This window comes from Mastomys coucha, unplaced genomic scaffold, assembly GCF_008632895.1.
Source record: "Mastomys coucha isolate ucsf_1 unplaced genomic scaffold, UCSF_Mcou_1 pScaffold15, whole genome shotgun sequence".
Classification (NCBI taxonomy): domain Eukaryota; kingdom Metazoa; phylum Chordata; class Mammalia; order Rodentia; family Muridae; genus Mastomys; species Mastomys coucha.
In genome coordinates this window covers 4,593,325-4,606,736 of record NW_022196897.1, presented here as the reverse complement: position 1 = coordinate 4,606,736, position 13,412 = coordinate 4,593,325, and the positions used below count along the sequence as shown (strand labels likewise).

General features: G+C 36.0%; 1 protein-coding gene across 2 annotated transcripts in view; it reads right to left on the bottom strand.

Moving 5' to 3' along the window:
* Plxdc2 (plexin domain containing 2) overlaps positions 1–13,412 on the bottom strand; it is a 390,910-nt gene that overhangs the window by 26,615 nt on the left and 350,883 nt on the right. For both annotated transcript variants that reach the window (XM_031369076.1, XM_031369075.1), the window contains exon 13: positions 565–725. In XM_031369076.1, coding sequence (XP_031224936.1) covers positions 565–725 — 161 coding nt within the window. The remainder of the gene's footprint in view (positions 1–564; positions 726–13,412) is intronic.

Sequence of the window (13,412 nt, the reverse complement as noted above, 5' to 3'; positions counted from 1 at the left end):
CACAGCCCATCCAGTATGGCCTTCATTAGCTCACACAGGCCATCCAGCGTGGCTCTCACTAGCTCTTACAGGCCATCCACCAGCATGGCTCTCACTAACTCTCACAGGCCATCCAGCATGGCTCTCATTAGCTCTCACAGGCCATCCAGCATGGCTCTCACTAGCTCTTACAGGCCATCTACCAGCATGGCTCTCACTAATTCTCACAGCCTGTCCACCAGCATGGCTCTCACTAGCTCACACAGGCCATCCACCAGCATGGCTCTCACTAGCTCACACAGGCCATCCATCAGCATGGCTCTTACTAGCTCTCACAGGTCATCCAGCATGGCTCTCACTAGCTCTCACAGGCCATTCAGCATGGCTCTCACTAACTCTCACAGCCCATCCAGCATGGCTCTCATTAGCTCTCACAGGCCATCCACCAGCATGGCTCTCACTAACTCTCACAACCCATCCAGCATGGCCTTCATTAGCTCACACAGACCATCCACTAGCATGGCTCTCACTAGCTCTCACAGGCCATCCACCAGCATGGCTCTCATGGCTGAATTTGGCACTTACCTCAATGAAGAAGATGCTGGCTGCTGATGTTGGATGGTGATACATATAAACTGTCACCAGAATGGCCGCTGCTACAATGAGGACCAATATGAGGATTCCAACAATGAGGCCTGCATGGAGGGTTCCTCCTTTCTTCTCAGCTGCACTGTCATCTGTGGAGGCTGAAAAAGACCCCAGCTGTCAGGCTCCTTCATATATGTACCCTTAAAATAAAAATTTCCTTTGTGCAAAATTCATGTATGTAAGGAAGTAACACTGAATTTTTACTATGTCAGTTCAGGTTTGTGTTTCCACACAGCTAATATCTGAAGTTGTTTAAGCAACAAAACACCCATAATATTAATGGTTATAAATACGGTGTTGTTAATGGTGCTGGGGATTAAATCTGTGGACTTAAGCATGTTAGGCAAACACTCTACTGCTTAGGTCAGTCTGAAGCCCCTGTACTAGGATTTCAATTTCTAGTTTAATAAACACAGCTTTTTGGTGTGTGTGTGTGTGTGTGTGCGTGTGTGTGTGTGTGTGTGTGTGTGTGTGTGTGTGTTTGTGTGTGAACTTGTGTACATGTAGGTGTGGGGGCCAGATCAATGTCAGGTGATTTCTTCAGTTGCTCTTACACTTGATTTTGGTGACAGGGTCTCTGGCACTAACTGAATCATTTTAATTGGCTAGAGAGGCTTGACATGGGGATACTACAAGCACAGGCTTTTTTCCTGAGTGATAGGAATCTCATTACAGTGACTGAGGCTCTCACAGAGCCCTGTTTAACTACTAGCTTAAAAGTCCCAAAAGTTTGAAAAACATCTCAGATTCTGTTAACTATACACTAAATCTCACTGTATATCTCTCTCTGTTTCCCTTTCTTTCTCATCAAATTTACACTGTTATTGCCCAAAATGACTACTTCTCAAAAAAACTATCTTATATTCTATATGGATTTTTTACATGGAGGAGTTTAAATTCTTTTTAGTTGGCAACTCAGGCATTTTCAGAAAGGCTGTTCATGAACCTCAGAATACAATTCTCAAAATCTGTTTTAAACTGAAAAGATTGTTAGAAGCATTACAGGTGGAGGCAAAGGGACCCTCAAACAGGTTTATCATTTCCTAAGGGGAAAACTATGCCACATGAAAGGATTACAGTATGCTGCAGCTGCTATCATTTTCTATAAATTCTTATAAGGTGTATGCCACCAGAACACCAATTTTCAGAGTTAGAAAAGGGAGGGATTTAATTTCCAATGTAATGACTTTTCAAGTCAAAGTCAATCAACCACATAAAATAATCTCTGAAGTATTCTAAGATTCTTTGAGTTTTGATGACTGTTCAGTCATTTTGAGATCATCCTAAATTATGATTACCATATGGGTAACTATATGCTAGTGTGTAATATGATTGATATTTTTGAGACATTACTTAATTCTCAATCAGGACAGATATTCAAGGAAGTCGTCCACAATCTTTATATTAGTGGTTCTTCTCTATGTTATTCTTATTCTTTTCCTTTTTTGTCTTAAATATCTTTTCACTGAAGGAATTGATAAGCATTAAGGGTTTTTGTTTGTAACTTTAAGATTTTTTTTAGTAAAATACAGAATTCTATGTGAACAGAATTCTAGATAAAGCAAAGAAACCTTACACAAGCCTTTAAACTCCTTAATTCTCGTAATCAGGGCCTAATTCTAGATCTCCTTTATTTTAACCCTGTCATTATGTGTGCTTTGCTTGACCCTCCATATTCAGTGATTCTTCTGTAAATCCAAATACTCAAAATCCTAAAGGATAAAATCCCATTCCACAAATTAACTAACAAATAATATAAAATTTCAAGAGCAATTCACTATATAAAGTTGCAATATACAGATGAATATTTCTTGTCTTGCATACGTCCAATCAACCACTCTAAGAGGCAGACATTCTCATCTCTGCCTTTAACAGGTGATATAGCAGAGGCAGCAGGAAATGAAGACCCATGCTAAAGCTGCAAAGTTACTAACTTAGAGCTGGACTCAAATAGGGCAGGCAGGTTATAAACCTTGGCTCTGATTGTCCTTTCCTCAGCTGACACTGAGCTCTGGGCATTTCTCTTCCCTTTCATGTGACATCATGAGTCTGGCATACCATTCTGGAAAAAAAGAAACCTGATAATTTCAAGTAAAGGAAAACTAATTTCTCCGACAGTTCAAGCCTTAGCTGTGTGTCATTAATGGGGGGGTGTTGGTTGCACCTCTGTTTCTTTAGGCATAAATGTCAGCTCACACCATCTTTACTCAGCCATGTTTAACAAACACGTTTAAGTTTTTTATCATCCTCTAAAGAATATGTTATATTGATTTATGAGATGTTTGACTCCCTGTGATTTCTAGTGTTCTTTATATAAAGTCTGATTTGTTGCTAAGTAAATAATCATTTAATAATATTTCATATGATTTTAATAAAATATGCCATTTTCATAGATTCTCAAACACTGTTAAACTGTAGACGGCTATTTATTGGCCTGTTAGTGTCAAGTGACCCTGATGTATCAAATGTGTTGTCATAAAAAAATAAATTTAAGAAGAAATATCACATTTAATTTGAAAATATTATAAAACATGATAATGCTAATTTGAGAACAATTCCTAGTGATTGCGTATGGTATGAGACAAAGACATATGTATTCTTTTGAGAACATATTTCTCTACTCCCATGTAACTTAACCAATACTTTTCCTTCTCTCATCATTCTATAAATATGGTAAAAAGCTCCTTTATCCCCACTGCTTTCTAAAGACCTTAGGGATCCACAGAAACCAGGATGATATTGGGGTGTTAAAGGTTGTTGAACTGGAGCATCTATCTGCATTGATGTGTTTGAATTCTTAGTCCTCCATTTAGTTTTCAATTTTTCATTACTTCTCAAACAATAGAATAGGATATGCACATGTTTATCTGTAGACAACATGCAGGAGTCATTAAAATTATTAGTATCTCAATGGCAAACTAAAATGTAAAAAAGTAAAAGCAAATCCTTGGTGATACCTTTCATTGGATGTTAACCCATGCACCTGAAGGGAAGACCCTCAAACACACTGAAACCAATACCCTGCAGAAAAATCATAACTGAAATGCCACCTTTGTAAAATAATCAGCACTGATCTATCAAATTGGCAAAGAGAGGCACGCTGAAGAAAAGCCAGCACATACCTCAGGTAGGAACTTCCTGTGCTGCCCAGTACTGGAGTCTATAAAGGGGAATGTTTGAGCATGGTCGCAAGGAATCTGGTCATGAGATCAAAATTCTTATGCTTCTTGGAAATATCACAAACTCTTTCAAAAAAGTTCATGCCCCAAAGCAAAGCAAATCAAACCACTGTATTAATTACAATAATATACACTAGATAACTAAAATATTCAGTCTTTCCTTTTGCTTTTTATTGGGTACCAAAATAAGAGGGATTAATGATAAAAAACAGTGATATAATACAAATGGGACTTCCAGTCCAAAGAAGTGAATACTGGAAACACATATCAAAAGGCCATACAAGGAAAGGTTTTAAAATGTTTAAGAAATGACTTAAAACATAAATGGTGCATAGAAAATAAATAATATCAAAGGTGACACATTCTCATCTGGTGCTCTGAGTGACCGATGGAGGGCTTGCACTCTTTTAGGAGTTCATAGAATGATGATCAATATTCAGACACAGAGGACCAACAATTGTCACATCTGTCAAAGCAATTTGTTATTGTTGCCTGAGATTTTGTCACCATACAGTGAATACACAGAGTTCTTCTGAATGTAGAAAATAGTCAAGACTTTATGGGAACTGATTTGTTTATTCTAGTCTAGATAACACTCATAACTAAATGAGCTAATAAGAAGAAAATCAAAAGAAAAAAAGAGAAAATAAAAAGATGGTCTGGCGAAAGGACAAAAGTTTCACAATTTTTCAAAGTGGAGAGGTGGATTTTAAAACTATGCCTTCTTGCTTTTTTTTTTTTTAAAAAAATATGGTTTTCTTAGAGTTTACATGTGCATGATAATGATAATGTACATTTAACATTACTCATCTCGAAAACAATAAAATATTTTAACACATTGCTAAAAGAGATTAGTGTCTATTAACAAATCTCACCAATCCTCAAAGTCTGAGAATAAAGTAAAACTAAAAATTCTTTTCTGAAACTGTATCCCCTTTAGAACTAACTCATCTTCTGGCCTAAAAGTAAAGTACGCCAGTCTATAAATTTCATACCTTATTAATATCTTTTGGGGATTGAAGACCTGATGAATTGGGTAAAGTCCTATACAAATTTGCTCAAAATCCATAAATCTCACATAGACATTGCCAAAATGTTCTTTCTTTGGAATGAAATTGAACTAAAAATGCTTTAAATATCAATGATCCACATTTTGATTAAAAACACATAGGCACACAACTTTCCTTATGGAATATAATTTAAACCATTTATATACTAAAGCAAGTTACAGAAAAATCATAAGAGGAAGTTTCCCTTTTGTAGCATGTTTGTTTCTAGCCTCTGGTTTTACTTTTTATACTCACTGTTATGACCTTGACTGAACTCAGGCTTCCCCTGATGATTTATGCATTTTCTAATTTTTCTAACTCAGTTTTCAGGTGCTTCATATAGGGGTTCCCATTTTCTAGACGTGTCTTAGTCTATTAATATTTCAAAAAGATTTATGGTGTATGTGTCTTTTCACATGTGTGCTTGCATGTGTGCATATCTGTGTCTGTGTGGGAGTACATTACATATGCGCGTGTATGTGAACGTGTGTATGTGTGTGTGTGTGATGTACGCTGATTAGTCCAACACTACAAGTTGCAGTTGGATCTGTTTTTTTTTTTACCTTCATGAAGTGTGTTCTAGAGACTAAGCTCACGCTACAAAGCTTATATATTAACATATTTTTACTTACAAAGCTATCTTGTTGGCAAAAAAGTTTTCAAGGATGAGGAGGGCCTGAAAGCAATTTATCAAGTATATCCAACTGTACCTAATATTGCCATGAGGCATATTGTGACATTCCATTCATGAGATTTAGTAAGTTTTCTAAAAAACCATAGATAAGTGTACATACACACACAGAGACACAGACACATACAGACACACACACACAGACATACACAGATACACAGACACAGACATACACACATACACACATACACACAGACACACACATACACACACACACAGACACACACACAGACACACACACACAGACACACACACAGACACACACACATTCACACTCACACACACACATACACACACACACATATACACACACACACACACACAGACACACACAGACACACACAGACACACACACACACACACACACACATACACACACACACACACACACATATATGGCAGCACAAGGCAGTGGGACTTGCCTATAATTTCCAGTCTTTCCTAGTGATCTTTTCTACTGATATTTCATTCATGCATGGCTTTGAAATGTTCTGAATTGAGAGAAGTTAAAGTATAAAAATCCTAGTTTAAGAACAATAATATAGTATTTCTTATCTTTGAAGTAAATAAGTAAAATATCTGTGAAACCATAAAATAAAAAATGCTGGATTTAATCAAAATGAAGGGTCAGGGCAGTCATGTGCACAATGACATACTGAGTCAGAGGAACGTTTACTCTGAGTACGTGGCAGCACCTCTTCTTTACTTAAGGCTCATTTACATTTTTGTTCTTTTTTTCATTCTCAAGAATTTTTTGTCAATTTTGCACACATACATACACACACACAGAAACACAAACACGCACACATACTTTTTTATACTTATTATCAACATGTTTGCTCCTTTTTCTATTCTCTTACCCTAACCCTCTCTTCTTCTCCTCCACAGGTCCCATCCTATTTTGATGAACTTTCCTTTGAGACATAGAGTTTGATCATGATTGTTTGAGTGTGCATGTGTGCTTGTTTATTTATTAAAACACAAGCAACGTGACACTCAACATTGATCCTCTCCTGAAGCATCCATAAAAGTTTGGGTAAAATTTCATATTAAAAGAAAATATTAGTGTCCAAGTTTTCAGCTAAGTATAACAGTAAAGGACTTTATGAGGGTTTCCTTGTAGAAATCCCCACTAAACACTTGCATAGCTAAGATAGTGAGATTTTAATTATAGAAAAATTTAGCAATAGTTTCATAGAGTATATTCATTATGAAACACCAAAGGTGTGGTTGACAAAGTATTGTCAAGGTGAGTAAGTTAGAAAAAAGTGACTATACCTGCTTTTTAAAGCCATCTGTATAATAGTGTGTCCACTATTGTTAAAACAGCATTTGTACAAGTATTGTCATTATGAAAAAATGTTTACCTTGCTATTAAATGAATCACCTTTTCTGAGCATAGTCTAGAAATCCTTCCCAGAAAAGACATATAGTTCAGTAGTGCAGTGTTCATTAAGAGTGTGGAAGGACTTATACTCTATCCACAATACCAGGAAAAGGTCTGGAATAAAAACAGATACATTTCTGAAGCACTAAGCTAATACATGACTGGTAGACTGCCAAGAATAGGAAGTCACACTGCATGACCAAAAGGACAGGCTTCTCTTTCAATCTGTGTCCTCTTGTAAAACAAACATAATAGTACTTCCTGTCCACGATGACTGTGGTGAGTCATGGGGTGATGCTTATAAAATGTCTGCCCTTAGTCTTTGCACAAAGTGAATATTCAGTGAAATGTCTGCAGCCAGCACTGCTCAGAATAATTGACATCTTACAGATTATTATACACTTTCATGATGTTAATATTATTGCTAATATTGTTTTTGAGGTCAAATTACCATAGAGTTTTTAATCAAGTCTTTAAGAACTAAACTGAATGATTCAAATTATTCCATAGTACAAAAAGGGAAGAAATACTTTCAAATTTATATAGCCAGAGTTATACTGATAGCTAAAAGCTAAACTCAATAAAGACATAATAAAAAAGTATAGACTAATCTTCTTGATGAATATTCTCAACAGAAACCTTGCAAATTGAAACCAAGAACACATCACAGTGGTCTTCTATCTTGATCAAATAGGCTCCATTACAGAGATGCATAGATGGTTCAATATGTGTAAGTGTGCCTCATTTGATCATCTCAGTAGATGTAGGAAAGAACTTTGCAAAATTAAATAAATCAAAAAATATGATAAAAGCCCCAGAAAGACTAGGAAGAGAGCAAACATTCCTCCACAAAAGTTATTTAAAACAAGCCTATAAATAAGGCTGTGCTAAATGTATAAAGACCAGAAGCACTTCATCAGGTGTAAGACTAGGATGCCCACTGACCTTACGGCTTTTCAGTATAGCACTCAAATTCTTAGCTAGAGCAATACAGTTGCAGACACAGAGAGAATAGGTAGAATTATAAAAGAAGTCAAAGTATTCTTTCTTTTAAATTATATCTTAATTTTTTGGGATTATAAATATATCACTTATATGTTCCCTTTCCCATCCCCAAGTCCTCACATATACCCCTCTTTGTTCTCTTTCAAATTCTAGGGCGTCTTTTTCATTAATACAAATGGGTAGATAGATAGATAGATAGATAGATAGATAGATAGATAGATAGACAGACAGGCAAGTAAAATTACTAAGTACCTGCTTAGTCTGAATAATTCTACTTGTATTTTCAGATTACAAGCATATATACATAAAATACTCTAAAAGAGAGTCCACCAGAAAATGCCTATAATTGACAAATGCTTTTTGCAAAATCGTGTGGTAAAATATTAACGCAAAAAATCAGTAACCTTCTTATAAACCAATGACAAATTACTGACAAAGAAACCAGGGAAACAATCCTATGTACAATAATAACCATACCCCTCAAAAAACAACTTCAGGATACCCTTTAAGCAGAAAAGTGAGCGGCACAATTAACACTTCAGAACATGAGAGAAAGAAACAGAAAATAGAAGACCCTGAATATCTATAGACTGGAAAAATTAAAATTGTAAAACTATCCATACTACCAAAGGAAACCAACAAATATAAAACAATTCCAACAAAACCTTCAATTCCATTTTCACAAAAAAATAAAATAAAATAAAAAAATAAAAAATGCAACACAGAAACACAAAATATCCCACAGAACCAAAAATGATTTTGAGCAATGAGTACTGGGGAAGAGTTTTTATGGGGAAGTATGAAGGTCAGTCACACATATACTTGTCCTGAATCCACCTTTAAAGAAGGATCCAGTCTGGAGCAGTAGCTGGCATGTGGCACACAGGACAAGAACCACCACCTGAACCACAGACTCCCGCTGTCTAGATCCATCTAGTGGGGATCTAAATAAAATCAAATCATCAGAGGTCATAACTCAGGTTCATTTATCTTAGAGTTTATGCTTAAACTTAAGAACTTTTGAATCTCAAAACAAATAAAAACAAAGATGTGGATTCATTTAGTTGCTGGAGGTGCTATTTCAATAATTTGTATGCCTCAGTGTTGGAATCTGAATCTCTGATGCACTTAAAATCTAAACAGTACTGAGGTCTCATGTCTGCTTAGGTTTTCTGGAAGGAAATGTAGGCAAGATTCCTTTTGTGGTGTATGTATCTCAAGAAAACAAAGATTGGTGGAAACAATACTCCCTCCCCCTGTAACACTTGACTACAGCCTTGACTTTAATGTTAGCTCATGTCATTAGAATCAATAAATGATATGTCATGTATGATGTAGATGAAGAAAAGCCTGAAACTGGTCTGGTCCGGACTGCTGGATGTGTACAGTTTAGGACTCAGTGTTAATGTAGATGCAGGCTAAGGCCTTGTCCCCAACAGTGACAGTAACCTGCTTAGGAAGAGATCTATCATAAAATTGTGTTTCCACACTGTCTGTTCCTCAAGACCCTGAATGTCATGTACAGGAAGAATATATCTGCATGCACTGAGTTTTTCAGAGAATATTGTCTATCTGTAGGTAAGCACTAGATGGATCTAAGTTCATTCACACAGTCAATTGCACAAAAGTCTTCCAGCTGACTGGTAGCTAACTCTTTCTTGTTTTTAACAGTTGTACAGAGTTTGCTTTCTGATTACTGAGGGATGGGTCCTAAGAATTAATAATGCTCCTTATGATCTTACAATGGAGTTGGCAAAGTTGGTGTTGCCTATCTAACCCATGGGATAGTTTTAGTAGAGGAGTATTGTCCACCAGATGGATGCAGAGTCACTTCAGCAACATAAGAAGCCTTGGGAGGAAGTATGGTAGTAAAGAGCTACATGCATGAGAAATGTGAGTCTCTGGGCAAAGGGCAAACTCCTTGCTTCTTGTGTAAAGAAGCAGGTAGCAATAGAACAGCAGTTGTCAACCTGTGGGTCATGACACCTCTGGGGGTGAAATGACCCTTTCACAGGGCCACCTAAGCACACTGTAACACAGATACTTACATTATGACTCGTAACAGTAGCAGAATCACAGCTATGAAGTAGCAATGAAGATAATTTTGTAGTTGGGTCACTATAACGTCAGGTACTGTATTAAAGGATTGCAATACTAGGAAGACAGACGCTGTAGAGGCTGAGTAAGTTTAAACATGCCAAGCCCTCCAACAGTGCCTGGGGTAAACATCATAGCTCAATAATTACCGCAGTTCATCATTATTTGCAACTAAATAGAAAGTTTCTATAAATAATTTAAAGTATAATTTAAATAATTTAAAATGTGTTTCAAATAATTAGAGCTGTTCAACTTTATAACTATTAATTAAAGAAGCTGATTCACTAAAAATAAAGCTCTTTGCTTTAGTAGGGAATTTCAAGACCCCTGGAAGCGTTTTCTTAAGGAAGACATAAAGAAAGTAGTATACTTTGATGAAAAGCATACCAAAATGTCTTCTTTTCTCTTTTTCTGGAATCAAGGTAAAATTTATATTATTGAAACATATAGACTGTATATATGTAAACCTACAAACTCAAATAACTATGTATATCCAAGTATCTATTATCTAAATCAAGATATCGGATATGGTGCCTGCGAAGGCTATTCAAAAGGAAAGAGTGCTAACTAGATACACAGTCAATTGTCCTGGGCTGGTGAGATCATGGATCTTAGGACAAAATCTACAATCACCATTTTGCTAGCCCAGTATGTACTCAACTTCATTCCAAATTTTCATGGACTGATATGTGTATGCATTAGTTTATATAGTTTGCTTTATATAGCAAATGGAAACCAATGTGGAAGAAAATAGCTAGACACCATCCAGAAATGTGCAGTAAGAGCCAGCTCCAGTGGATACATTTGCAGTACAGGTTTTGTATCTATGGCTCAGGAAACATCATAGAAAAGGGGGCAGAAAGATTTCAAATAGCAGAATAACATGAAGTTGGCTGTGAGACTGCCTGTCTTAAAAATGGCTGCATAAACAAGATACTATCCCTACACAAAGAACTACTTAGGCAACTAATGACTATGGAGAAAAAGGGAATAGCATCTCCCGGGGAGGTGCTCCTGACTTGGTTCTCCCATATAAATTGGTCATCCATGAAACCTTATCACCCACAACCAAAAATGGATGTAAGAGCCTTTATTTATGTATTTGCACACATGTAACAATAGCAATCAAAGAAAATGAGGTTATCAGTTTGAGAGTGAAGGAGAGGGTTTGGAAGGAAGGGACGTGGGGAGGGGCTGGAGGGAAGGAAAAGAAGGGGACGTGTGATGTAATTGTATTTTAAACAAAACATTAAAATTAATTAATTAATTTAGAGTGGCTATTGTATAGAAGCTCACTGTGCTGTACAGGCTTTGGGTCTGGTTAGTTTGAGTGCATGAAGTTCTTTATTAACAACTTTTCTATAATGAAGTTTTAACTAATAAAAATAAATAAATAAAATGTTCAACTTTTCACAAAAGAGGGTTACCTTTTCTCACAGAGAAACCATGTGCAGTTCTTAACATACTCTAGGTGTCTCACACTGCCTGTAACTCCAGCTCTAGAAAGATCCCATGCCTTTGGCTTTAGCGCCCAGGGCCAGCTGTACTCACTTGGCATACCTCCACATCGACACATAATCAATAAGTTATAATAATTAAAGTGTGAAACAGAATTATGTCGTTCCTTCAAAAAGTTTCTTGTTCTCCTTTTAGTCTTTATCATTTTCAACCCACAGGCAAGCACCATACTGATTTGTATTCTTGTAAATTAACTTTGATAGTCCATAGATTACATATAGACTGAGCCATATTACACTGAATTAACTTTGATAGTCCATGGATTACATATAGACTGAATCATATTACACTGAGGCACTCCGAGGCAGGCTGGTTGGGTTACTTACCTCCTTGTACAAGATGTCATTAATTTATTTGATTTCTTTATCACTTCTTTGAATATTGCTAAATTTTTGTTATGATTTCTTCTTTATTATATATTATTTAGCATTATTGACTTGCTACATATTTGAGGATAATTCAAATATTGTATTTTCTCCCTAGCTTCCTTTTAAGATTTTATTTTATTGTTATTATGCATAGTTATATAATATATGTGAGTATGTATATATATATATATATATATATAATATTATTTATGTACAAGGGTTGCAACACTTCCTCCTGTCAGTTCTCTTTGTTCCCAGTTTATCACCTTTCATGTCCTTGTGAGTTACGTATTTTATGAGACAGTAAATCCTACAAAACACTAATGAGAGAAAACTTATGGTATTTGCCTTTCTCAGACTGAATTAATTCATTTGGTAAGATTAAGTCATAACTGACAAAAATGTATATACTGTGTTGACATTTTGTTGCTTAGACTAGTAGCTTCCAACCCCCACACACATCAATTCTTAGTGAGAGAATTTAAAGTCTACTCTCACTGTTAACAGACTTTTTACTGATCCTTATCTAATTCATTTTTATGGCTTACATAATTTATTTGTGTGTATATACTTATAGGAGTGTAGATGTGTGTATACATGTGCGTGTGCCTGTGCATGTATGTGTATGTGTGCATGTGCATGTGTGTGTGTGTGAGTGTGTGTGTATGTGTGTGTGTGTGCACATTAATACTGACGCCCAGTACTGGGGGCCAGAAGAGGGCATACGATCCCTCAGAGCTGAAGCTATCGGTATTTGCTGAGATGTATTATTTGTAATGCAAGTACTTGGATCTAAAACCCCGCTCACATGATTGCCCAGAAAGTCCTCTTAAATACCAAGCCAAATCTACTTATGTTTTATAGCTGTTAGAAACAGAAATTGAAAATCAGTCATATTTAACTTGGTTGACAGTATAGTTCAAAGTACAGTGTTTTCTTTTTTAATCCTTTCTGTTTTTTTAAAACAAATTTTTCAAAAGTGTAATATTTTCTTAATGAGCTCTGTCTTCTTGCATTCTTACATTTTCCTTCCTATATCTGTGTTTAAATTTAGTTTGATAGTCAGTGTCACTCCAGGTTTTATAAATTAGGATGATGGTGTGCAGATTTCCCATCACTTCACCCTGGGGCTCATTATATTCCTAAGCTTTTTTTTTTCTGGTGCACATGGTTGAGGCGTGGTTTGGGGTTCTGGTGTTGGCACATTCTGAGTCCAGGGCCTCAGATATTCTAGAGACTTCCAGCTGTGCACGGGGCTTTTGAAGATGTCAGCTTGATAAGTAAAGGCCTGATATTATTTCCAATGAAGACAATGATTATGAGTTGTGTTGCCATTTTGATATTTTGGCATGCCTGTTTGGTTGGATCTGCCTGCTGTGTCCCTCTATTCTTTTTCTCTGGCCTTCTTTATGTTTAACAAATACATTTTTAAATTTCTATTTAAATATCTCCAAGAATTTCAACTTAACATTTTAAAGTGATTTAGTTTTT